Source organism: Mastomys coucha, unplaced genomic scaffold (genome assembly GCF_008632895.1).
Source record: "Mastomys coucha isolate ucsf_1 unplaced genomic scaffold, UCSF_Mcou_1 pScaffold7, whole genome shotgun sequence".
Taxonomy (NCBI): Eukaryota; Metazoa; Chordata; class Mammalia; order Rodentia; family Muridae; genus Mastomys; species Mastomys coucha.
In genome coordinates, this window is record NW_022196913.1 from 7171848 (window position 1) to 7198205 (window position 26358).

General features: G+C 41.5%; 1 protein-coding gene across 2 annotated transcripts in view; it reads left to right on the top strand.

The window, feature by feature from the left end:
* Itih5 (inter-alpha-trypsin inhibitor heavy chain 5) overlaps positions 1–26358 on the top strand; it is a 104298-nt gene that overhangs the window by 14886 nt on the left and 63054 nt on the right. The window contains exons 1-4 of one of the 2 annotated variants that reach the window (XM_031358995.1): positions 6966–7120; positions 10196–10359; positions 12005–12106; positions 15635–15885. In XM_031358995.1, the coding sequence (XP_031214855.1) occupies positions 10211–10359; positions 12005–12106; positions 15635–15885 (502 nt within the window). In that variant the 5' untranslated portion in view covers positions 6966–7120; positions 10196–10210. Of the gene's footprint in view, positions 1–6965; positions 7121–10195; positions 10360–12004; positions 12107–15634; positions 15886–26358 lie in introns of those variants that run through there. The other variant, XM_031358994.1, reaches the window with a different exon arrangement.

The window sequence follows — 26358 nt, forward strand, 5'->3', positions numbered from 1 at the left end:
CCCTTGCTGCCTTTCCTCTCTCCCTCTCTCCCTCCCTCCTTCCCTCTCTCCCTTGCTGCCTTTCCTCCTCCCTTCCTCCCCCTCCCTTCCTTCTTTCCTTCTGTCCTCCCTCACTTCCATCCTCCCTTCCATCCTCTCTTATTGGTGACTGAACCCTGGACTTCATGCATGCTAGGGAAGCATTCTTACCTCTGCACTATCTTCTCAGTCCAGAACATCTCTATCATACTCTTCCACTATCTACAATTTCAGAATCTATGGGGGGGGGGGACTGCTTTCTTTCACACTTCGCAGATATCACTGAATTGTCTTTCTCCAGTAATTTTATTCCTGTTTTGTTTGTTTGTGGGGCCTGACTACTGAACCCAGCACCCATGTATGTGAGAGGGTCTACCATGGAGGTGAACCGCAGCCATTTATCTTTCTTCTGAGCTCTGGAACGTCTTGCAGAAATGGTTCCTGCGGCATCTCCTCGTGTTACTCAGGGTTTATCAGTGTTATTTTCTCTTCATTTAGCATGTATATGTGTATGTGTGTTTGTGGATGCATGTAGATTGTTGGGGGCAGGGTGTACATGTAAATTTGTGCATAATTGTGAGGAGGACAGAGGTCAATCCCAGGCATTGCTTCTCAGAAGTTGTCCACCCTGGGTTTTGAGATAGAGTCTCTCACAGACCTGGAGCTCACTGGTGGACTGCCAGTGAGCCTGGGGAACCCTCTCTCTGCCTCCCCAGCACTCACCCCCAGGCCAAGATTTCTCTACATGGTTTCTGGGGATGGAAGTCCTGACCTCATGATTTCATAGCAAGCACTTTAGTAGCTGAGCCATTTTTTAAGTTGCTTCCATACTGAAATCTAGGGAAGAAAGAGGAGAAGAGAGGGAGGAAGGGAAAGAAAACAGAAGAAGAGAAGAAAGAACATAGAGAGGGACAGAGAAGTCACCATCGTGGTGGCTCCTAGTCACCATGCGTTTACATATTTACTGCACAGTAGGAATAGGAGTAAGCTGGAGCTGCTAACATGCACACTTGATTCTGAGCGATTTGAGACTGGAGCTGCTTCTGCAGGAGGCAAAGTTGTGGAGTAACTGCAGGGACTCCTGAGAAAACAGTAACTGGGCAGAAGCTGTAAGACTAAAATTGATCCCAACACTCTTCCAACGTATGTCCTTGGACTCATAAACCATGTTTCATGGTCTTGTTGTAATACTGTGGGAACTCAACTATGCCTGCAACTTTTATTTTAGGCCTGAACGATCAGAATAAACAACATTTTACTGGGCATCTTCTGATTTTTCACATTTATTACCTTTCACTTATTTAGTTGGTATATGTAGGGGCACATGTGTGCCACAGCACACAAAGGGAGGTCGGAGGTTAACTTGCAGGAATCAGTTCTCTTTTAACAACATCTGAGTGCCAGGATTGAGTTTGGGCCACCAGGCTTGGCAGCAAGCTCCTTTACCCAGAAAGCCATCTCTCTAGTTCTGATTTCTCATGTTTCCTTTATTTACTTTTAAATGTGTGTGTGTGTGTGTGTGTGTGTGTGTGTGTGTGTGAGAGAGAGAGAGAGAGAGAGAGAGAGAGAGAGAGAGAGAGAGAGAGAGAGACCTGTGTGACCTGTGTGTGGTTGCTCTTGATGCCCAAAGAGGATATATCAGACCCCTTGGAACCTGAGTTACAGGTGGTTGTAAGCTGCCCAGTAAATGGGTTCAGGGAACTGAACTTGGGTTTTTTGAAGAGCAGCAAGTGTTCTTAACTGCTATGCCATCTCTCAAACCAATTTCATTTTATTGCATTTTTCAAAAGTAATTTTAGTTCATTACATATGTGGGTTTTTTTTTAGAAATTTAAAATATTTTCTTTGAGAATTTCATACAATGTATTTTGGATCATATTCATCCTCTATCCCCCAACTTCTCCCAGATTCACCCAAGTAAGTTTGTTCCATGTTCTTCCTCTTCCTCTTCTTCCTTTTCTTCCTCTTCTCTTCTTCCTCTTCCTTCTTCTAAATCCATCAAGGCAAATTTTTGTTATCTATGTCCTCTTGGACATGTGGCCTTCCACTGTGGTCAAGCGATCAGGGGTTACACCCTTAAAGAAAACTGACTCTCTCCTAGCAGCAATCAATTGTCAATAGATCCAGAACATTTAAAAACTCAAAGATATTATTTCTTATCTGAAAATCAAGAGTCAACCAACACAGTATTACATTAACACAGTATTATATGCAGCAAAGGAACATGTTTAATTATTTTGAAAATATATTGGACCAGAAATATCTACCAAAAGGAGATACATTGTATTTAGAGGGTTATAAACTTCTGTTTAGTTATACTTTTAATAATCCTGTGACCAAGGGCAAGTACCAAACCTTTAAGCAAAAGACTTAGTGAAAAGTTAGTGAGAACTTTTTTTGATAATGTATAACTGCAACAGTATGGAAATATGTTCCGTCCAATGTCTTCAGAGTTTACAGTTTATTAGAGGACCAGTAACCATCACAGCTACCCGCTGAGTCAGCAGCAAGACCAAGTTACAGCTGTTATATTTATGTAGGGGATCTATAATAAATATAATTTTTATTATACTGTGGGAGTTTCCTTGGCTGTCTAGCAAATGTCAGTGTAAAGGCTGTGTGCAGGAGGGAATCCATTAAGGAGAGGCCCAGGATTGGGAATTGGGGCTTATGAAGGTCATTGTGGGCTAATGACATAAAGTCACAGGGTAAATGACAAAGAAAGGCCAAGCTTGAGAGCATCTTTCCTTTTATACCTTGTCTTTATAATTTGCACCATTGACCTCTTCAAAAGAGATCTCAAGGGGATTTTAGTGTGTGGTGGAGTATATGTGTACATATAGATGTGTGTGCATTGTACATTTGAGTCCATGTGCCCATGGAGGATAGCGATCACTGCTGAGTATCTTTAATCATTCTCAATTGTTCTCTACCTTATTTTTGAGGCAATGTCTCTCAGTGAATATGGAGCTCATCAATTTGGCTAGACTGGCTGGTCAGTGAACTCCAAGGATCTTACTAAATCCACATCCCCAGAGCTGGGATTATAGTGGATGCTACGGAATCTAACTTGGCTCTTTAGACTTGTGTGGCAAACATTTTGCTGACTTCCCAGTCCCTCAATGGCAGTTTTGATTTAGAAGTCTAGTTTACAGAACATGCCATCAAAAAACTTCCTGTAGATGTACAACAGCACAGAGTTTGGGATATCAAAAAATGGGACTAAATTCTACTTAAGATGAAGTTATACTAAACAGCAAACTCAAATGCTATGGATATTACATAGACACTTCTGTCTTACACTGTTGTATAAAAACCTTGGTGCAAAACTCTGGCTTAGAGCAGTAGCTATCTTGCATGATGTTGGAGGCAAAGATTAGGGCAGAGATCATCGTGCACTGTAGACAGAAGTCACTCAGAGGTATCTGTCTAGTAGAGGGGCTGACTTGGAGGTTCAGAACAGTTTTCCCCCATGCTGAGCTTGGCAATGATGGTTAGAGCTAGCACTGTGAACTCTGATGTCTGTGTGTGGCCTCAGTAGCAGGTCAATACCTAGAAACCGCGAGTCTTAGAAAGGGGTATTTCAGGATACCTGGATAAGAACTAGGTTTTACTATGGCCTTGCCTTATAGTTCTCAAATACAACTTCCAGTATATTTTGTAGGTGATGCAACCTATCAAGGTCTGGACTCAATGAAAAATAAAACCTCACCTCATAATGGGAGAAGAAACAAAGACATTTGTGGTTAGAAGTAAAAGTGTAATTCCATATACCATTCTGTATTGTATGTACCAAAGCTGGTCCTTATTGTTTCTACTGAAAAGGTGTTGAAGGTGGGACTCCTTTTTGACTCTTTCTAGTGGTAGAATAAGGTGTGTACTGTTGTGGAATGCCACTCTTGTTGAATTTATTGTTTGCTCAAGTGAATTTGTAAACAACTGGTTCTTGTTGGCAGGGGTTCCTCAGTCATTCAGGGAAGCCAACGATGCCATTCAGGAGGCACTGGCATCCATCCACATCCCAGAATGTGTTTGTGCCATTTATTTCAGTGGTATATATAACCAGTGAAGCACAAACAAACTGCTTCTTGATCTCATTTATTTTCACATCTGTCTTCTTGACTATTGTACCAACATTTATATCATTTGTCCTGAAGAAAATCCATAAATAGCTAAGGAGGCCACCTTGGCCAATGGGCTGTGCTGGTCTGTGCTTTATTGTTGTGGTCACATAGGTATAATGATGCCATCTGTCTTAGTTAGGGTTTTATGGCTGTGAACAGACACCATAACAAAGACAACTCTTGTAAGGACATTTAATTGGTGCTGGCTTACAGGTTCAAAAGTTTAACATTATCATCAAGGTAGAAGCATGGCAGAGTCCAGGCAGGCATGGTGCAAGAGGATCTGAGAGTTCTACATCTTCATCTGAGGGCTGTTAGGAGAAGACTATCTTCCAGTCAGCTAGGATGAGGGTCGTAAAGTCCATGTCCACGGTGACATACCCACTCCAATAAGGCCACACCTACTCCAACATGGCCACACCTTCTAGTAGTGCCTCTCCCTGGGCTCAAACATAGACAAACACCACACCATCTTAGCTCTTTTTCAGACTATAGTTCAGTGTCATTAGGTGTATCAATTAGCACTATACCCATCCCCAGAATGCTTTGCTAAATGGAAAATATACCATTAATAAGCCCTAGTTCCTTTCTTTGCTGGTTACTGTGAACTCTGATGTTCATTAGCCACTGCATGTAGGTGACTTCATACAGTTCTTGCTTTTCTGTGCCTAGTGTTTTTAATTAGCATAATAGCTTCAAGTGTTACTCTTATTGGAGAGCATGGCAGGATGTCCTTTCCTTTTCAGGGTGCATAGATTACATTGTATCACATATCCCTTTTTGCTTATCAGTTCACCTGTTGATGGACTCGTGGTCTGTTTCTACCTTGTTACTGACGACAACACTCCTCTAAGTACAGAGAAACAGATGGCAGCTATTTTTAATCTAGAGCTTTCAAGGCATAAATGAGTGAGATAGGATTGGAATAAGAAAAAACATGCTAAAAATGCATGGAAACTTGAGTACTGGCAGCCTCAGAGCCAGTGAGACATTTGAGATTGGTAAGGTCAAGAGTGAACCAGAAGATGGCTGTGGTCTAGAAGTTAGATCAGAAAAGAGCCTTCATCTCTGCTAGTAGATTATAGTCTCAGATTCAGATGCCAGACAGAGATGCCCTCCAAATTCTCAACCATTAAATATCTTCCAAACTTGGTTATTTAAAACAACTATGAGTAAAATAATTGAAGATCTCCTCCTAAAACACATCAATCAATATTTTGATTAACTTACTTTTGATTATTAGGTGTTTGAGTAACTAATATCTGGTTAAACTGTTTAATAGTAGAGTCAGGACTAGCAAACTATATGAAAACAGGAAACAATTAAGCCCTCTGTCACATCAATATAACTTCTCTGCTCCACTGTAAGCACCAAAGCATCCTTAGATCATCTGAAAATGAACAGATTTGTGGCTGTGTACAATAAGCATTCATGCACTGCAGTGGGTGGCCTACCTACCACAGATTACCCATCCCTATAGATGAACCGCAGGGCAGAGGGATCTGAATGGGGGTTTGAAATACAGGGGAATTAAAAGCAAAGGATTGATGGATGACTAGTGAGTTGCAATGTATTCATAAAATATAATGTTATGCAGCTATCAAAAACCAGAGGCAGATCTTTTTGTTTGGTAGCATTTTCCAAAGAAACTGACTCTTCATTTCTCCTACTGAGATCGTACATATCCTCTTTGTTTTGGAAAGTAAGGGTATTTTGTGATTGTTTTTGTCAACAAGATAAGATAGTAAAAAATACTATTTTTTTGTTTCCAGTATTTAGCTCAAGGCTGTATTTTTGTCACTGAGCCATAGCCCCTATTTCTTTACATCTTTTAATTTTAAAGTAAGATCTCATTAATTATCCCAAGTGGTGTTGGGCTCACTGAAGCCTGGGTAGGCCTTGACATGGCAACTCCCTTGCCTTATAGCATTTCAAATAACAGGACCAGGCCCAGCTAGCTGTGAGATCTTGGAAGTTAGAGCACATAGCAGGGTCTGTTTCACTGCTGGAAAAACCTTCAGATGGTTTGTGAAGTCTCCAGCTACAACAGACTCTGATAAGGCTGTGAATTAACATGCGTTGGGTTGCTGTTGGGTCAACATAAAACAGGAAGCTATCAGCCAGCTTTGAATTAGTTCTAGCTGCATTCTCCATTTGACTATGAAGGAGCCAGACCTATCAGCCAAGTTTAACAGAACTCTTAGTCTGCAGAAAGCATTGGAAGAGACGCAGTTGTTAAGTTATCAAGCTTTGGACTGGTTTGTTTTGTTGCATGCGATAATTGGAATTTGTAGATAAAGGTGAGTATATTATTACGTTGCTAGGAAAAACAAAACAAGACAAACCAAAACAAATAAGTACATGAGTCCTGTACCCACTTGTGGGAGGGTGTACTCCACACTGCCTAATATCACATCTGAGAAACAAAGCTGTAAATTCAGCGTCGGAGGAAGGCCCTTATTTGTCATTTATATTTGGTATAGTCTGAACATTTAACCATATGCATGAGACTTGATACTTAAAAAAAATTTTTTTGTATTTACATGCATGAATATTTTATCTGCATGCATGCCTGTGTACCATGCACATGCCCAGTGTCTAAGGTAGTCATAAGAGGATATTGGAGCCCTAGTTAGGCTGAAGTAACATATGGTTGTGAGCTGCCATTTGAGTGCTAGAAATTGAACTTGGATCCTCTGGAAGAGCAAGCAAGCAGTGTTCTTAACTGCTGAGCCATCTGTCCAGCCCTGAGATTTGATCAATTTTTAAAAATCATTATTTCTTTTAAATTACATGTATGTCAATATGAGTGTTCATGGAAGCCAGAGGCACCAGATACCCCGTGGAGCTTGTTACAGGAGGTTGTTTGATGCCTGATGTGAGTGCTAAGAAGTGAACCTGGATCCTCTGGAAGACCACTAAACATTCTTAGCCAGTGAGTCCCGAGGGTGAAACGTTTTTGAGATACAGATTAAATTGTAAGTAGCGCCATTTTTAAAAAGCTTAGTTCACAATACTTGTTTGATTTTCACAGATTCTCCTTTTCTTTCTTGTGCATTTGTGGGAATCTGAGCAGAACCATGTGCCATAGGATCTTTTAGGCTTTTCACAAATTCTCAGGAGTACAGCTGTGAATAACTTTTACACATGCCGTCACACTAGGAGAGAAAACATCATACTTACAAATGTTTAATTTAGTAAGAAAACCTGTTCCTAGAAACAACACAGATCAAAGTCAATGCTTCATCTCAATTCTTGATTCCCTTTGGTGATCTTGCTTTGAAAGATGCTATGACACAGGTTTTAAATTCCATGTACCTGACAGGCCTCTCTCCCCAGCCTATTTCTCATTTTTATAAAATGTACTGAAGATTCTTAATAAGATCATTTTTAGCAGAAGCATTTTGTTGAACTCCATCTGGAACCTCTTATGGATCCAAATCACTTCAGGGGAGGGACACCAGCTCCTCCTATGAGAGAGTGCTGTGCAAAGCAGCTCTTTCCCAGTTGGTGTGAGTTTCCTTGAACTGCAATCCTGCATTCCTCACTTTTGGCTTCCTGCTAGGCTCCATGGATCTCAGAAGTGGGTGTGCTTCTAATGGCTTATTCAAGCCATCTCAGTTCACACTGTAAGTTACTTTAAAACTTCTAGAACTCGAGCACTCATAGTTTAGGCAGCTCAATAAGGCAGACTGCTCTGAGCTCCTGGTTTTGTGGGGTTGGGGTGCAGAGGAGAACTTTCCTTTCTGATAAGTTTTCCATGATACTGCTGGTGAAAGGACCCCACTTTGGGAATTAGCTTTTTTTCCCCCTAGTATGGGGAACACTGAAACTTTTTATTGGACTAGTCGACTTTTAACAAATTGAAGTGCATATCCTACAAATATTAATTTCCCTCAAATCCCACTAGGATTCTGCAAAAGTCTCATTGGATTTGATTGCTTTATGTTGTAACTATAAAGTTTTTAACTATATTTATTTTTGAGTGAGTATCACTACAGTGTACAGACCAAACTGTAGAATTTTTCTTCTTTAAGTAAATTATTATTTACATAAGTAAAAAGTTATTTCAAATATGCTTCATCCTCCTGCCCCGCCCCCCGAACTTGATTACTTAGCAGAACTTCACTTCAAGCTTATGTCTTCCAGCTGTCTCAGAGAGACACAGTATACTTCAACTTGTCCCATTTGTCCCATTTGGTTGTCAGGTTTTTTTTCCAGGCACTAAAGACCGGAACTCCCCCACCCCCGTCATAACTGACAAAAAGATGAGTATTGTTGCTGCCCCTGCATAGAGCACAGTCGACTGCCGTTTCTTTTTCCTGTTCCTAAGCTTGGCTCAGATCCTGTTGCCCACCCTTCTGTGGGAGTTTGAGTGTATTTCTTTTGCAGTTACTGTAAGCGCCTAGAGGCAACCAAGTGGCCAGGCTTCTCCCCTGAGGACCTCCACCCCCACTTCGGTTCCACCTACAGAACACTCTGACTGCCCCTAAGGGCTGAGCCCAGCCCCTGGGCTGTACAGAGTAAAAATCCCAAGCTCTGGACTTAAATCCCATCAATCCCCACCTTGGAAATCTCTGCCCTGGAAATATCCCATCTCACCACCCCGCAAGAAATCTTATATAAACCCTGTCTTTTGCTCAGTTCTATGCTGCTTCTCCCCCAACATGGCCGCCCTCCTGAGTGTGACTTGCTGTCTATGAAGTGAGAATGAGATGTCAGTTCCAAGATCACATGGGGTTATGTCTTGTCTGTCTGCCTGAATAGTAATAATAAAATGCCACAATTTGAGTGGCCTTGACAGATAAGAATGGTTAAATAAGACTGAGAATGGAGGGTCTTTGCACACACACACACACACACACACACACACACTGAAAATGCTATACATACATGCACACATCACAAACTTGGCTATTTACAAGCTAAGATGGAAGTGCTGAACAAATGTTGAGTCCTGATAGACTCTGAAATTGGACTTTCAGTTGTCAAGGCCACCCACATGCAGCTGAACACCATCACACTGGGGGTTAAGGCTTCAATAGCCAGATTGGAGGCAGGGGTCGGGGGCCTTCAATCAACCCATAGCCCTGTCAGTTGCTCAGCCACTTCCTGTAGTTAGGGCATCAAGGTTAGGAATGCATTTCCTCATGAGGGCTTCCTTCCTTTTTGGGGCTTCTACTACCAGATGTTACCAGGTATAGCTAGGAAAACTGAAAAAAAAAAAAAAAAAACAAGGAACAGTTTTATTGAGCTCTTAAATTTTCCCACCAACTTCTGCCCTTACAAAGAGATACCAGTGAGGATGAAGGGGATTTCCACCAAGCCTTCTTGAACATGAGTTCAAACCCCGGGACCTACATGAGGGAAGTAGAGAGCTGAGTTTTACAAGGTATCCCCTGACTTCCACCTATGTGATAGCAGACACAGAGTAAACAAATATACTTTTGGAAAGAAGCTGTTGTGATCAATGTAATTAGTACAGACTTAACTTTTCTCTTTCTTTGGTTCCTAATCTCCTGATAGTCTCTTGACTTTGCTACTAATTTATATAAAGACTAATATATAACCATGGAGCTGTGATCCAGGCGGGAAAACCCTTGACTGTACTGTTTTCTCTGATGAATATGGAAATCAATGTGAACTGATCATTCTGGGGAGCACATTCTGAAGCTGTGTGTGATCAACAGAGTGATTCAAAAGTTTGTAGCAGGAATAATGGATATTGCAAACTTTTAAACGTTCAACAATTTACAAAGCTATACCTAATTAATGTTTGGGTTTTTTTTTTTTGAAACTGAATACCATTGTGTTCTCTTATAAAAGTTAGTGTTGAAGAGTTGGTTTTACATCATGAACTGATTATTCAATAGAAGCTGTTTTTATGAGTGAAATGAGCTAAAATGGAGAGTTAAGGACAAGATAAGAGAGAGCACAGGACTCATTCTCAAGCTGGAGATTCTGTTTCCCATGTGGGAAAAGACTCAGAGCCCCAAGTGCTTGGGTCCATCTTCATGTGTCACCGAGAAGAGCATGCCTTTTAACTCCCACAGAAAACCAAGCCCTTGATGGCGGAGTTTTCCGTGAAATCTACCATCATTTCCCGCTATGCCTTCACCACGGTGACCTGCAGAATGCTCAACAGAGCTTCTGAAGACCAGGATGCTGAGTTCCAGATGCAGATTCCAGAATCGGCTTTCATCACCAACTTCACCATGTAAGTGATGCCGTGGTCAGAGGCAGACAGTTGTCTGTAGACGGTCAGGGTGAACCCGAGAAGGTACGAGGTGCCCATTAACTGCGAGAATGTATATCCTATAGGTGATCTAAGAAGCAGAGGGTTGCCTGCCTGCTCTCCTTCCTCTGTCCCTTGTGTGCGCTGCTGCTGAGGTTGCGGCTGTGCGTTAGTTAAAAGGGGGCAATGCATAATCGTGAGATATTTTATTATAGGAAATAAAAAAATAGTCTAGCCATTTAGAGAGAAAGAAAGGAGAGGAAGGAGAGAAGAGGAGAGAGAGAGAAAGGAAAGGAAGAAAGCAAGAGAGCAAGAGAGGAGAGCAAGAGAGGGAGAAGGCAAGAGAGGGGGGAGAGCAAACCGCCCCTTATGTATTGTGAGGTGTGGCTGTCTGTAGGGCGGGCCATGCCTGGCTATGGTCAGATGACTGGGGATGGGTCCCGCTAGGATGCTGGGAGCTTGGGGCATTGTCTACCTGACAGAGCACATCTCCTGCGGGGGTGTGTGTGTGGGGGGGAGGGGTAGCTGTCGGGGGTTGGGACTGAAACAGGAGCCTGAGACCCAGGAGTTATGGCCGAACACACCATCCATCCCTTGCAGGCAGAAATTACCCACTGGAGCTCCGGGGTTCTAGACTTATGCTTGACTGGGCCAAGGTTGCCTGAAGAGACCACTGCCCTACATCACCTCCCTTCTCTTCCTTCCCTCCCTCCCTAGCTCCTTGTTTCCTTTCCTCTTCTTTCCTAACATCCTTACATTCCTCCCTTCCCTCTCCTTTCCCTTCCTCCCTTTTCTCCTCCCTACCTTTTCTCCCTTCCCCCTTTCTCCTCATCTATTTTCTTCTTTCATTCCATTCTTTTCTCCTTCCACTTTCCTCCTCCCCCTCTTTCTTTTCTCCATCCTTCATGGCCACTCTAGGACAAGCACCCGTTGAGGGGATTGGTATAACAAAAAAGAATATTGCTCTGCTCCAGAAATTCCAGCGAAGGAAAAATAGTCAACAATTAAGTAAATGAATTAGTAAACGAGATAATTTTGAACAGCAGTGAACACTATGGTATAAAGATTGAGAGGGGCTTCTGTTTCTACTTGCTAAGACAAAGTCTTTTTTATGTAGACCAGACTAGCTTTGAACCCATCATCCCTCATGCCCAGCCTCCTGAGGGCTAGTGTTAGAATTACCACCATCATGCTTGTCAAGAAGGGCTCCTTTGGGAAGGGAGTTCAGGGAAATAACTGTGATTAATTTGAGACCTAAACAGTGAGACAGTATTAAACTTTTGTGATATTATCAAATCTATTTCTTCTTATTCTGCTCTAAGAGGTAAAGAGTTATAACCAGGGTAGGAATTTTGTGTTTCATTTTTTTATGCAGGAAAGGTACAAGCTGCAGAGTTACCCATGGGAGGTTGAGGTCTTGGGGTTTATTCCTATGAATTATGGAGGTACCCTAGGTCGGAGTGTTGCCCTTTGGTCTCAATACTTCAAGGCTGGTGCTGAGTCTGGAATGCATTCTATCTGCATACCCAGGAGGCACATACAAATATTTTCTGTGGTTGTCATGGCTCTGAGGTCTGTGCTGGAGTTTGTCTTGGAGCTGGTAACACAGCTGCATCTTGTGTTTTAGGCTTATAGGAGACAACGTGTATCGGAGTGAAATTACACAGAAAGAAAGGAAAAGCAGAGATAGCATAAAAGAAAAAAGGAACAGAACCTCAGACGATAATGAGTAAGTAGCAGTTAATAAAGCATCTAGAATCCACTTAAACAAAGTACCACATCTCTTTACCTCTTTGCCCATCTGTTCTCTTCTCCAAATATTTTCCATTTTAATCAAAATAATTAATATTTCTGATTTAAAATGAAGTCACAAGCACTTATAATCAGAAAGATTTACTATACCTATGCCTCTGTCTTACTTTCTAGAATATCTATTATAAAAACATTTGTACAGTTGTCTTTATAGTTACCTCCCCAACTCTATGATGTTTCTTAATCTGTTGAAAAGAATAAAACATTATCTACAGTCTCTCTGCTGTGCAGAAAATGTATAATATTTTCTTTTTAAGGCCTAAACTTCATATGTCATTTCCTTTCACTACCAGTAGACTAGCCTAGGCTATCTCCCCAACCCTAAATGGTAATATTCTTTTCCACCCTTCCCTCTGCCTTTCTGTAGTTGTTGTACCCATAGTTTGTTATACATAACTTATTTTTGCATTGTTAGAATTATTAATATATACAATCCAGCCTAAGATGATCTTTGTTGCATTTTTCTAAACTAATAAATAACCCAAGATCATCTTGTGTGTGTGCACAGGCATGTATGCACACATTTATGGGTGAGTGGAGTGGGCATGTGTGTGTGTGTGTGTGTGTGTGTGTGTGTGTGCATTCACCTGTGAGTGAGTATGCAAAGGCCAGAATGTGACTTCAGGTAGCCTCCCCTATCACTCCCTGCCTTTGAGAAGGGATGTCCCACTAAATATGAAGCTTGCTGTTTTGGCTAGACCAGCTAGCTGGTGATTGCTCAAGGGGATTCCTGTCTCTCCAACCCCATGCTAGAATTATAGGTAATCATGGCATTACCTGGCTCCTCTGTCTGTGCTAGGGATTTGAAGTCAGGTTCTTGAGTTTGTTCAGCAAGCACTCTACCCACTGAGCCATCTTTCCAGTCCCAGCATTCCTTTGTAATATTGCTATTGATTGGTTCTATCTAGTACACAAAGATCTATTTCTGCCTCTACTACTCCCATTGGAAGGTTTCTTTCTCCTTTGCAGAAAAGTCATTTTAATATCTAGACAAAGGGTTGTTTGTTTGTATTTACTGTTTTGATGCTGTTCATTCATAATAGGACATGGTTTGGGGAAACTAGTTCTCAAAGATCATAAGACTTGGTGGTCAGAAATGCCACCAGCGAGAATGGAAGAGCTCCTTCTGTGTTGAAGATATGAGTCTTGGATACAATCTGATTCTGAAAAGCAAACCAAGCCAGAGTGACAGATAAGCAATACTCAGATAAGGATAAAGTGGCTCTATATTTAACTTAACACCACAATTCCCAAGGACACAGGACCTTGAGGGTTTCCAGGCAAGGTGACATTGATGGTTCAGCACACAGCTCTGCTTGTGTTCAAATAATTGCTCATTGAGCTTTTATGAACCCTCTTCATCTCCCTCCTCCCACAATTCTAAGGTGCTATCTCTGTAAGTAGGATGCTGTATAGCGTCTCTGGATGCTGTCTCCTTTGGTCAGCAAGTTATTAAAATCTCACTTTGGCATACCACAGCTGTGTCCCAAGTTGTCTTAATCAGAATTATTCAAAATGATGGCACCACTTAATTTAGTTGGACTGTAAGTCTTAGAGCTTAAATTGCTTTTCTTGTTTCTTAGGAGATAGAAATTAACTTTGTCACAGGTAACATCTGCTAAGACACATAGTTTGCTTGAAATGATAATAAAATTAGGAGCTATAACTGAGCTTCTTGTGAAATGGCATCCAATCACACTGGATGCCTGCCCAATATCAGCTACAGGATAAATGGAAGATCAGGCTAAATTCTTATTTCATAGTTCTTAAAAGATGGCTGGGTCCTGTCCTTGCAATATCCTACTTTTGCTTTGTCATTTTGCTGTAAAACATTTACTCTGGAATCTCCCTTTTGTTCTGAGTTGGTTTTATTATTTCTTTGATTCTGCAACTTCCTCTTCATTAATGGTCTTCACCTTTGTTGAAAGTATATTCTGAAGTAATTTTCTCAGCATGAGTGAATGTTGGACAAGCTTTCTGATGCCTAGATTGATATTTTGGCTGTGTATGGAATTCATGATTTTAAAAAAAAAACCTTCCCTTTGAATTTTGAGTTATTCCTCCAATGTCTTGTGTAATCAAATCTGGTTTTACTAATGAATGTGATCTAATACCATTCCTGTTCCATGTTTCCTCTACCAGACGTTCTGAAGTTTTTACTTCAATGGGCTTTGCTGTCACTTCTTTTTCATTTGATCTGCCTAGTGTGGAGTGAAACTTTTCTGACTCAATATTTGTATCTCTTTCCAGTTTGGGGAAGGTATACAGTGAGCCAAGTAGCTCAAGTGAAGCGTTCGTGTGTGCACTGGAATGGTCTCCTCTGTCTTGTCCCTTTCGTGACTTGTCCTCTGGAGTTCAATGCTTGTAGTTTTGCTGAGATTCCTCCAGACAATTTGAATCTCTTCTTTCCTGCAGAAAGAATGCTCTGAGCTGAAGAATTCTTATTTAAATGGATTCTCCCCACCAACACAGAATTCTTGAATCTCTTAACCACTGTTGGTGTTCTGCCACCTCAAATCAGACAACCTGAACCCCAAGTCCTGAAAACATTTGCAATGCGTGGTGGTTTTATAACTTTCACAGTCATATTGATTTTATTTCCTGATAAACACAATCACCAAGGGGGGAAAAATGTAACATGTTATCAGTTTTAGAATTATGTAAAATACGTGCCTTTTCGAGACCATGCCTCTAACGCTATTCACAACTTGACCAAACTAACTCTTGTAGCAGCTCACCTCCTAACTGTTCTCTTTGTCACATCCTTGGATCTGCCCCAGGAAGATCTAAGGATGCCAGACATTTAATTCTCTCCTACTTAATATTCCTTGGCCCTTGGTAGGATAAACCTTACAGAAGCAACTGTAAGAGAGAAAGGATTTATTTTGGCTCATGGTTTCAGAGAGTTTTATTCATCATGGCGGGAAGGCACAGCGATGGTGATGGGAGCGGCTCAGTCTGTGCAGTGGAGTCTGTGTTGGGGGTCGCCAGGTGGCAGTGCCAGGAGAAAAGAAAACTAACCAGGAACTGGGCTGAGCGATTACTCATCTTTCATTGGTGACCTATTTCCTTCAGCTGAGCTCAAAGATTCCGCAACTCCCCTGAACACTGTCATTGTCTGGTGACCAAGTGCCCAACATAGGCGTCTGTGGGGGATGGGCAGTTCAGATGTGACCATAGCAGTAGTCTTCCTTACTTTAGTGTAGGTTTACACTTCTTCCAAATTTTATTTCCATTTTTCTTTTCCTTTTTTATGTTATGGGACGGTGCCTAGGGCTTCCTACTCCCTGGACACACCCTCTGCGGCTTGTACCTCTCATTTTTCTTTCCTTAGGATCCTCATCTGGCTCCCCCGAAGTATAGAGCGTTTATTGAGGAGGGAAGCAGGTCTTCCCATCCCTGAGCTTAACTGTGGTCTATTTTTTTTTTTTTTGCTTCCTAACAGGGAGAACGGGAGTGACATGTTCAAAGCTTCTTTAGTGATTCCCAGCAAGGACAAAGCTGCTTTCTTCCTCAGTTATGAAGAGCTTCTGCAGAGGAGGCTGGGGAAATACGAGCATAGCATCAGCGTGCGCCCCCAGCAGTTGGTGGGGAGGCTGACTGTGGAGGTGAACATCCTGGAGCGGTCGGGGATCACGTCCTTGGAAGTGCTGCCTCTTCACAACAGCCGGAAGAAGGGTAGTGGGAGAGCGGAAGGTGAGTCACGCCTCCTGCCAGTGCGCAGATCTTATGGGATGCTTAAAGCTGGGCGTTGGGTTTCAAGAGCTCTGGAAAAGAAAAGGCAACCCTTCTGCAAAGGCTTTGCGTGTTAATGGGAATTGAAAGAAAGTCACAAAGCAAAGACAAGACTTTGTATAATTCTTTTTTTTAAAGACCCAGATTCCACCAAGACATGCATGAGCATTTACGATATTTGTCACTGTAATCCCATTATGAGGAACTGATTATACATAAAACTTCTAAAATGTTGAGAATATTACATACAGGAAGTTGTCTGATAAAATCAGACAAGATATCTTATCAGTCTAAATATTTAATGATATAGGAGCAATTAGTAATATGCCATGATCTAAAGTAATTTAGCATATGATGGGAGGAAAAGACAAAACATATCAGTATGCATGGTAATATTAAATAAGTCCAGTACAGCAGGAGACTAGAAAGTTATATAAAACAATGATTTTATATTATGAGCATAGGGTTATGACTTTATATTTTATAATTTATACATATTATATTTCATAAATACCTATTTTTTATGATGAGTGAGTTGGAACCCAGGGCTTTCAAAATGATAGTCAACCACAAGAAAACCTACAAATTCAACCAACTGGGCCCACAGAAGCTCACAGAGACTGAACCTCCAACCAGGGAGCATGCATGGGACCCACCTAGACACTCCACTCATGTTACAGCACAGAGACTGAACCTCCAACCAGGGAGCATGCATGGGACCCACCTAGGTACTCCACTCATGTTACAGTTGTGTGGCTCGGTCTTCCTTTTTCTCCTTTTTTCTCTTTCTTCTTTTTCTTCTTCTTTTCTTCCTCCTCCTCTTCCTTCAGAATTATTTATTTGGTTTATGTATCTGAGTACACTGTAGCTGTCTTCAGACACACCAGAAGAGGGCATTGGATCCCACTACCAATAGTTGTGAGCCACCATGTGGTTGCTGGGAATTGATCTCAGGACCTCTGTAAGAGCAGTCAGTGCTCTTAACCTCTGAGCCATCTCTCTAGCTCCCCAATCTTGTTGTAAATAGTTGACAATGTCATAGTCTTTCAAAGATTAAATGAAGAAAAACGTGTTTGGAGACAGCCAGGTGGCTCTCACCTATAACCCCAGCTGTTTAGGAAGCTGGAATTGGGGATTTGAAAGCTTAGCCTGACTTGGCCATCCTCTGCTATACATATGCTGCTGGAGCCATGAGTCCCACCATGTGTACTCTTTGGTTGGAGTTTTAGTCCCTGGGAGCTCTGAGGGTACTAGTTAGTTCATATTGTTGTTCGTCCTAAGGGATTGCAAACCCTTCAGCTCCTTGGGTCCTTTCTCTAGCTCCTTCATTGTCCCTCAGTCCAATGGATGGCTGTGAGCCTCTACTTCTGTATTAGTCAGATACTGTTAGAGCTTCTCAGTAGACAGCTATATCAGGCTCCTGTCATCCAGCACGTGCTGGCATCCACAATAGTGTCTAGATTTGATGATTGAATATGGGAGGAGAGGCCCTTGGCCCTGTGAAGGTTCTATGCCCCAGTGTAGGGGAATGCCAGGGCCAATAAGCAGAAGGGGATGGGGTGGTGAGCAGGGGAGGGAGGAGGGAACCGAGGTTTGTTTTAGTTTTTATTTTTTTCTTTTCTTTTCTTTTTCTTTTTCTTTTTTTTTGGGGGGGGAAGGGAAACTGGGAAAAGAGATATTGTAAATAAAGAAAACATCTAAATATATATAGAAAACATCTAATATATATATAAAAGAAAGCTTAGCCTGAGCTATAGAATAAAATCAAGGCTAGACTGAACAACACAGTTTGACTTTCAAAGTCGGAGGGCAGATAGGATATAGTCCAGAGAAATAGACTTTCCTAGTGTGTATGAGGTCCAAGGTTCAGTACTGAAGAAAAGTGTTCTGATCTGTAGATGATATGAAACAGACATTTTTAACTCCATAGAAGAAAAGGTTCAGGTTTTCCTTAAATTTTGATATCATTTTAAAAATAGCACTGAATTTACTGAAGTGATTATGAAAGATTTAAGATGGTATACAGATGCAGAAACTTTCATATATATTATATATTTTTACATGTATTATATTTTTCTTTCATTAAAAATCCAGCACTTGGGAGGTAGACGCAGACAGATTTCTGAGTTCAAGGCCAGCCTGATCTACAGAGTGAGTTCCAGGACAGCCAGGGCTATACAGAGAAACCCTGTTTTGAAAAACCAAAACAAAAAAACAAAAAACAAAATAGTTTTTTTCTTCCACACAATATATCCTGATTATGATTACCCCTTCCAATACTTCTCTCAGCTTCTCCCCACTTTCCCTCTCATCCAGGTCCACCCCCTTTCTTTCTGTCTCTCATTACAAAACAAACATGCTTCTATGGAATAACCATAAAATATAGTACAATAAGACAAAACAAAAACTCACACATTAGAATTGGATAAGACAAACAAACAGTAGGGAAAGATCCCAAAAGAAGGCACAAGAAAGAGAAAGCCATTCATTCATGCACTCACAAATCAAAGAGGTCTATTTTTAATCATCATTAATTCCAAGTAATAGTTTGTATTCTACACTCATGTCTGTCTCCACGCGTAACACACGAGGACAGCTGACTGTCAAATCCAATCAAATAATAAGGTCGCCATATTGAAACATCACATCAGGGTTGGAGTTGCAAAATTTTAGGAACCTGAGAACAAGGGAAAAGTGACGAACCGGTAAAAGCACAGAATCTGAACTGAGTACAAGTGTCTGCTAAGAGAGTCCAGAACTGGCACTTGTGAACAACAAAAACTGAACTGGACCTGAACTTTTGTCAAGGTGTCTTGCATTCAGAAACAGCAGGAACTAAGACCCTTCGTTCTCATGTCCTATGGGTGGTAACTACATGGCTTGTAGATTTTTGTTTGGCTATTGTCATAAACTGAAAGGAAATTACCGCAGTAGTTTAAAACAGGGCTCCCCCGTCTGTGCAGCAGGGGCAGAGGCTAGCTCAGGCAACTGTGAAGCACTGTTCTACAGAATCCTTTGTCCCAGAGTAAGAGCTCAGTAATTGCTGTTTTATTATTACCATTATTATGCTACTTGTATTTATTGGGTCTTCTCTAGAAATCTTAAAACATATTACGTGCCTCTAAAGGTAGATCTGTCTCCAATCAACCCTTGTCTTTTTAGGATCTAATCTAATGCCTCTTGAATATTACATACACTAGCACAGCATCTTCAAATTAGAGAATAAAAGCAGTTATCCACAAAGAATGGAGAATGCTTTCAAATTTAATAAATCACTAATAGTAAGGTCAGAGGGATTTTTTTTCTAGCCTTAACTATGTGGGGGAAGTATTACTCAATGGGGAACGTTTCCCCAAATTGGTGGGGTCTTCTACTCCATGAAGTACCTCTGTAATGTGCCTGCCATGAGTACACAGGGGCACTGAATGTGTCCTTAGGGTGACCTGAAGGCAACTGAAATGCATGCTTTGCCTAATTTCCAGGGCCTCTGTAGCTCCTTGGATATGGAGTTATGTGCCTCTGTTTATGTGTATGTTCGGACAGGGTATAAATTAAGACTATTAGTCAAACTATTTCTTATTTTCAAAATTGGGAGCTTGTTAGGATCTCCAGGGAGTGTTGCCAGGCTGTTGATCTCTTCCGGCCTGTTTATTTTTAAGATATGGTTTTCCCAGGCCTTTGTAACAAAGCAGAGTCTTGGTCTTCCAGACCATGGAGGTTTCACAGGGTATCCTCCAGTCTGGTGCAGGGGGCGGGGCGGCAGGGGGGGCAGAGTTGGTCACAGTCATTCTCCATTGGCCTTTTCAGCCCAGCTGTTGTTGTTCCTGAGAATGGTGACCCCAGCAGCGAGGAGGACAGGATATTGTGGTTTTGTCTGGACACCCTGGTGTGTTTTCAAAATAAATCCAGGGGAGAGATCAAACTCGAGTCAGGCTTGCACCAGAACATGATCTGGAATTGAGAGAGCCCGGCTCAAGACTGGAATTTCATTTCTCTATGGATCCATCTGTGATTAAGAAATCAGATGTCTGCAATTTGTCTAAATGAGTCTCTGATCTATGGATCCATGGCATCTTTTAAAGCATTGTTTATTTATTTTTCAGATTAGAAGCTCTGTGTTTCATCATAGCATCTTCATACCCACATGCCATTAGACTTTATTCTCCCTTATTCCACTCTCCCTCCGTCTCCCTCAAACCTTCCCTCCTTGTTGGCTCCCTTTCATCTATCAAGCTAGTCTCCCATTCTCATGTCTCTGACTCTCTGATTTCCAGGACTCTGATTTCTTAGCTCTGTTAGGATCTCTTTCTCCCTTTCCCTAATTCTCTTTCCAATTCTGTGTCTTATATGCATATGTGTAACACACATGAATGTCTATAGATGCATAGATGATTGTAAGTCTAGATTTTGCACATAAGAAATAGCATGCAGATTGATCTCTCTGAGAGCTGGGTTCTAATGTAACAGCATGATTTCTGCTTGTGTTGGTCTTGTAGGATGCATCCTGCCTAAGTGTCATTTTAGGTACTGGACAGATCGTGTTGACTGTAGTGGTGTCTCATTCACTCTTTATAACAACCTTAACAGGCCATGGCTTTTCATGCTTGCTTCCCTTATGAAGAAGAAAGCCTTATAGATGTTGTGTGACAAAACTTTTCCTGGGGTGTTGCAACATACGCATCTACTCACCCAGATAGGGAACCTTGGTCAGACCAAAGTAAGGATACCACCCAAGTCCTATCTGGTGAGCCAATGAGTTTTATTGGGGTCACTTACAGGAATATGGGTGATGGGTTACTTACAGGAGCAGAAATGATTCAAAGACAGCTGGATCACTAAAACCCACCTTAGCATGGGTGACAGCTCACAAAAGCTGGGACCTTGGGACACACTGCACAGCCTGCAGCCAGCTCAACAGGTGGGACAGTTTCCCTCCCAGATGCTTCATTTGGTCTAACCCTTTTCTAGGCAGCTGGCTGGTTCCTGTTTCTCCCAGATAGCTGGTCTGGTGGGAGAGCCTTCTTTTGCAGCTTGGCTCTGCTTACTCTGGAAGGGAGAGGCCTAGTGGGTATGGCCACTTTCAGGGACTTCCTGTAACTCTTTGGAGTTGCTTACCTTAAGGAGCGTCTCACATGGGTGGAATGTTTCAATCTTGAAGGACACTGATACACAGCACAAAAGTGCAGAAATATATACAAGATCTCATATTTAATTATTAATAGAATAAATCTCTAAGAATAGATCTGACCCCAAGTTCATGCCCCGAACCATTGTACATCCCATTTTTTTATTTAAATAGAAGATTGCTTCCTATGGAGAGTAGGAATTTAAATTTGAAGTATCTTCCTAGCTAAATATAGAAATACAGGAGTGGAGACATGGCTCAGCAGTTACATATATCCACTCTCTGCTCTTACAAAGGGTCTGAATTCAATTCCCAGCACCCTAACGGGTTGACCCATAAGCATCTGAAACTCTAGTTCAGGGCAATCCAAAATCTCCTTATGGCCAGAATAGGCACTGAACATCCACAGTGCACATACATGCATGATGCATTTGGGCTCTCTCTCTCTGTCTCTTTGTCTCTGCCTCTCTCTGTCTCTCTCTCTGTCTCTCTCTCTATGTCTCTCTCTCTATGTCTCTCTCTCTGTCTCTCTCTCTGTCTCTCTCTCTCTATGTCTCTCTCTCTGTCTCTCTCTCTCATTCACACACACACACACACACAAATGAAAAGAAAGAAACATAAGAAAAGCTAAAAGCAGGATCTTTATCTTGCCTTAGTCATCTTGCCTAGTGAATCAGAACTGAACCCATATCTATTGAACTGTTTGTTTCTGGCTCACTATGGTGTTTTACAATAAACATTTTCTTTTGCAGCAAGGAATACAGAAATTATAAAAAGGATGATATAGTAAGTGAATGAGTAACAGTTGTCTGTTGTTCATGACACATAATTGTGTGTGTACATGCAGTTGTGCAACTGGCACTGTTAGGTGTGTGCATCAGCATAAGTAATGAACTACACTATACTTTTGGAAGAATGGTCACAGATCACAACATCTGTAGGTGACAGGAGTTCTTCACCTTTGTTATAATCTTTATGGAACCACTGTCACATATGAACATGGACTGTCACATTCTTCATGATTATTATGTAGCATGTGGTATGTTTGAAATGAAACCTTTCCTGGCACATGGCTAGCTGGGATGAATGCTCTTCCAGATGTGCAGAAAGACAATTATTTCAAATGTGTATTAGTTCAGGGCTCTCTATTCCATTTTCCTTATGTGATGATTAATCTTCATTCTCAACTTGAATGCTCTTGGAAACAACTTTTGTGTATACCTATGAGGATGTTTCCAGAAAAAGTTGGACCTCATGGGAAGATTTCCTCTGAATGCAGGTAGTACTATCTTGTGGGCTGGGGTCCTAAACTGAATGAAGAGACAGGCTGAGCACCAGCATTCATCTCCCCTGCTTCTGAGTCTGAACAATTACTTTTCTGTTGCTGTGAAGAGTCTACACGATCAAGGCAACTTATAAAAGAAAATGTAAATTGGGGCTCCTGGTCCCAGAGGGCTAGAGTCTATGATTATCATGGCAGGGAGCATGGCAGCAGGCAGGCAGGCAGAGCACTGAGTAGCTAAGGGCTTACATCCCAATGCACAAATTGGAGGCAGAGAGACAGTAGCTATCTGGGAATGGCATGGGCTTTTGAAACCTCAAAGCCCACTCCAATGGCACACCTCCTCCAACAAGGCCACATCATCTTCTAATTCTGCCCAAACAATACTATCAACTGTAGACCAAGCGTCCAAATATATGAGCCTATGACTCCCATTCTATGTCCACCACCGTGACCAACCTCTTCATTCTTCTGATGCCCTGCCACAGTGACCAACCTCTTCATTCTTCTGATGCCCTGACTCCCCAACTGTACTCTCAACTGTCAGATAAAATAAAATCTTTTCTTGAGTTGCTTTTATAAAGTATTTTGTTATGGAAATGAGAGAACTGATCAGCACACCATGCTTATACATTTATTTCATAAACAGCCTCTGTTCAGCTCATAGCACTTGGCCTACTGTCTTCATCAGGATTTCTTCCTGACCAACCTTCTTTTTCTATCTTGTTTATTTCTTTGAGATAGTGTGGTGATCTGAATATTCTTGGTCCATGAGAATTTGCATTAGCAGGAGGTACAGCTGTGTAGGAGGAAGTACATCACTGTGGGAGTGAGCTTTGAGGTCCTATGCTCAAGCTCTGCTCAGTGTGAAGTGAGGTGCCTGAGGAAGAAGACAAACCCTTCCTGGCTGCCTTTGGATCAAGATGTAGAACTCTCAGCTCCTCCAGCACCATGTCTGCCTGTACACTGCCATGCTTCCTCCCATGATGACAATGGACTGAACCTCTTAAACTGTGAACCAGCCGCAGTTAAATGTTGCCCTTTCTAATAGTTGCCTTGGTCATGGTGTCTTTTCAAAGAAAAAAGAAAAAAACCCAAACTAAGACAGATAAGCTCTTACTTGGAGCCGAGGCTAGCCTCAAACTCAGGATCCTCTTTCATCAACCTCCCTAGTATTTCATTTGCAGGTGTGCACTACCATGTTCAGCTTATTATTTTAAATTGGGATTTAATTTCATAGTATAAAATGAACTCACCCTAAGGATACAGTTGATTGCATTTTCATGTTTGTGGAATTACACAACTATCAGCACAGTCTAAGTTTAGAACACTTGCATCATTCCCAAATATCTGTACCCATGTGCAATCACCTTGTTGCCACCTCAGCCCCAGGCATGCACTAATCCACTTGCTGTCCCTTAGATAGCAGGAAGACACCCCCAAAACTGTAGTGTCATCCTTATGCTTAGCAAAGGCTGGGAGTCACCACTTCAGGCTTCCCAGCAGAATTTAGGTACATCAACCATATCAAGATTTTGACTGATGGAAGCAACTTTTAAATGAAGGAACACCGTTCGCTCTTGGATTTCTTGGGACCCTCACTATATTCTTGGCTTTAGATCTTTTAAAATGATGTATGCATTCAGAACTGCAAGCATGTATACTGTACTCTCACCCTAGTCCTTCCATCTCTTATCCCCACCTCCTGCTGAAACCCTTCTTCCCAACCTGACTTTAGAGCTTTATTAAAATGGATGTTGTTCACCTTCTTACCAATAGGCTTTTCACTGTTGGATTCAGGTGAACTCAAAATTGCTTACCTGTCCCATAGAAATCACCTCTGGCCACTCCAGCTTTGTCTCAGCACCACAGGTACTTTAAGACTAAGAAGCAAAGGATCTGAGATGTGAGCATTTGAGTTGTCTCGCCCCTCCCAAAGCTTCCTACACTGTTTTGACTTTCACATACTCCCCCAAACTGAGTAGCTTAATTAGAAAGAAGAGAACCTCTAAGTTATAGCCTCATTGCCCTTTGCATTTGAAGTTGAAGCTTTTGACAGTTTTTTGAGAAGCAGGTAGTTGTCTAACTAGAGACCAGTACAGCATCTGTCATATGTTCAGAAAGGTTGAATCAAATCCATCCTTAAAATTTTATGTATGATTTCCTTGAATGCTTAACATCTGACTTTATCTTTGGCTGTCAGGGCTCTTGGGACTATATTTTTAGCCCCCTGCAGTAGTTCCTGACATGAAATGGATGCTTGGAAAGGTTTGTTCTATAAATCAAGGAAGAAATAGCTTTGTAACCAAGACCTGTTAAGTTTTTAACAGTTTAGTTTTGCCAGGTCTTGGGTCTCTTTTCTGATGATGAAGAGATTAGAGGGAAGACTTAATAATTACACATTTTGGTTCTAGAAGACAGTAGTTCAAAAAAAAGAAAAAAGAAAGAAAAGAAAGAAATCTAGATTAAATCTCCCTTTGCTAGGGCTGCTGGGTAACCTTTGATGCGTACGTACACTTGAATTGTGGGTAAACCATACATGTTGCCATGCAACATTCTGGGCATACTGAAAGCTACTGGTGATTTGTCTAACATTCAAATGGAAGAGGACATCCTGTATTTTGATTTTCTAAATCCGGCAAGTGTCCATTACTAACGGGCCCCATTGTGACTCACCACCAAACCCCCAGTTTGACACTCTTCCCTGGATCCAGCTGCCTTTCAGCAGCTGGAAGGCCATAGCCCTGCTTGACCTTGGTGAAATTTCTGAACTTTTGCCAGGAAAACAAGCAATTGTTACATAAAGTCTTTGAGAGTTGTTTAGCTCAGAAGTGACTTAGGTGTGAATCACTTGGCTCCAAAGTTGGTTTTGTTTTGCTTCTTCATATTGGCATGGAAGCCTGTGTTACCTTCTTTGTTCTGACTATAATTACTCAAGGCCATCTGTGAACAGCATACTTAGATATGAATGTGTCACCCAAGCCCGACCTTCTCTCTTTTGTTGGATAGTGGGGGGACAGCCTGCTTCTCCTGTAGGACTTGGATTTTTGGCTCTTCGTTCTTTGATTCTCCTAGTGTGTGAGGTGCATGCCACTGTGTGAATGAGACCACCAGTCACAGTCATGGCTAAAATCAGAGCGTCACCTACTATGTCCACCTATGCATGCTTATGAGCAGCCTCTTCAATTCTCTTGGAAGGCTGCTTTGCCTACCTGCCCAGCTTCGTGGATGTGACAACACCGTTCTGTTAAGTATTTAACACGTATGGGCTTTCTCCACATTTAAATATGGAAATCTGATACTCAAAAATATATAATTTGAGGGAGGAAGAAACTCGTAGTGAAGAAAGCAAGCTGTTAAGAAATTTGAGCAAATACCCCTTAACTGTAAACAAGAAAGACATCTTGAGTTGTAAATTTGTTGGTTTTCTCTCATTGCCGAGGCCAATCAAGATGCAGCAGAAAGAGTGAGGGGCTGATTCCAAGCCACTATTCAAGGGGACGCACTTTCTTGAAAGGCAAAAAGCAAGCCGATACAATATGACTGGCTGTTTTGTCTCCTTTGCTTGCAATCCTCCACCATGATGGACTGTGTGCGCTCACACTGTGAGCCAAAATAAAGCTTTCCTTCCGTAAGTTGCTGTTATCAGGCACTTTGTCATAGTTAATAGAAAACTAATGATTACATGAACTATGATGTATCAAACGATTACGCACCAGGTGCCATAATCAGTATCTTCCATATGTGATCTCATGAAGTTCTAGCCATGATGCTAGCTAGGATGGTGCTGCTCCAGTTGCCCAGGTGTAGAACTGAAATGTTGAGTCAATTACATTGAGTCTATGAAACACCAAAGCCGGCTTTCTTTACCAGCAAATGTCACCGTCCGTGAAACTTTTTTTGGATACTTCCAGCATTTAAGAAATGTATATACATCACCTGTGTAACTTCTAGATACTGTACTTATTTATGGAAGTTTTTTTCTTTTTTTTTTATATATATATATATATTTTTTATTAGATATTTT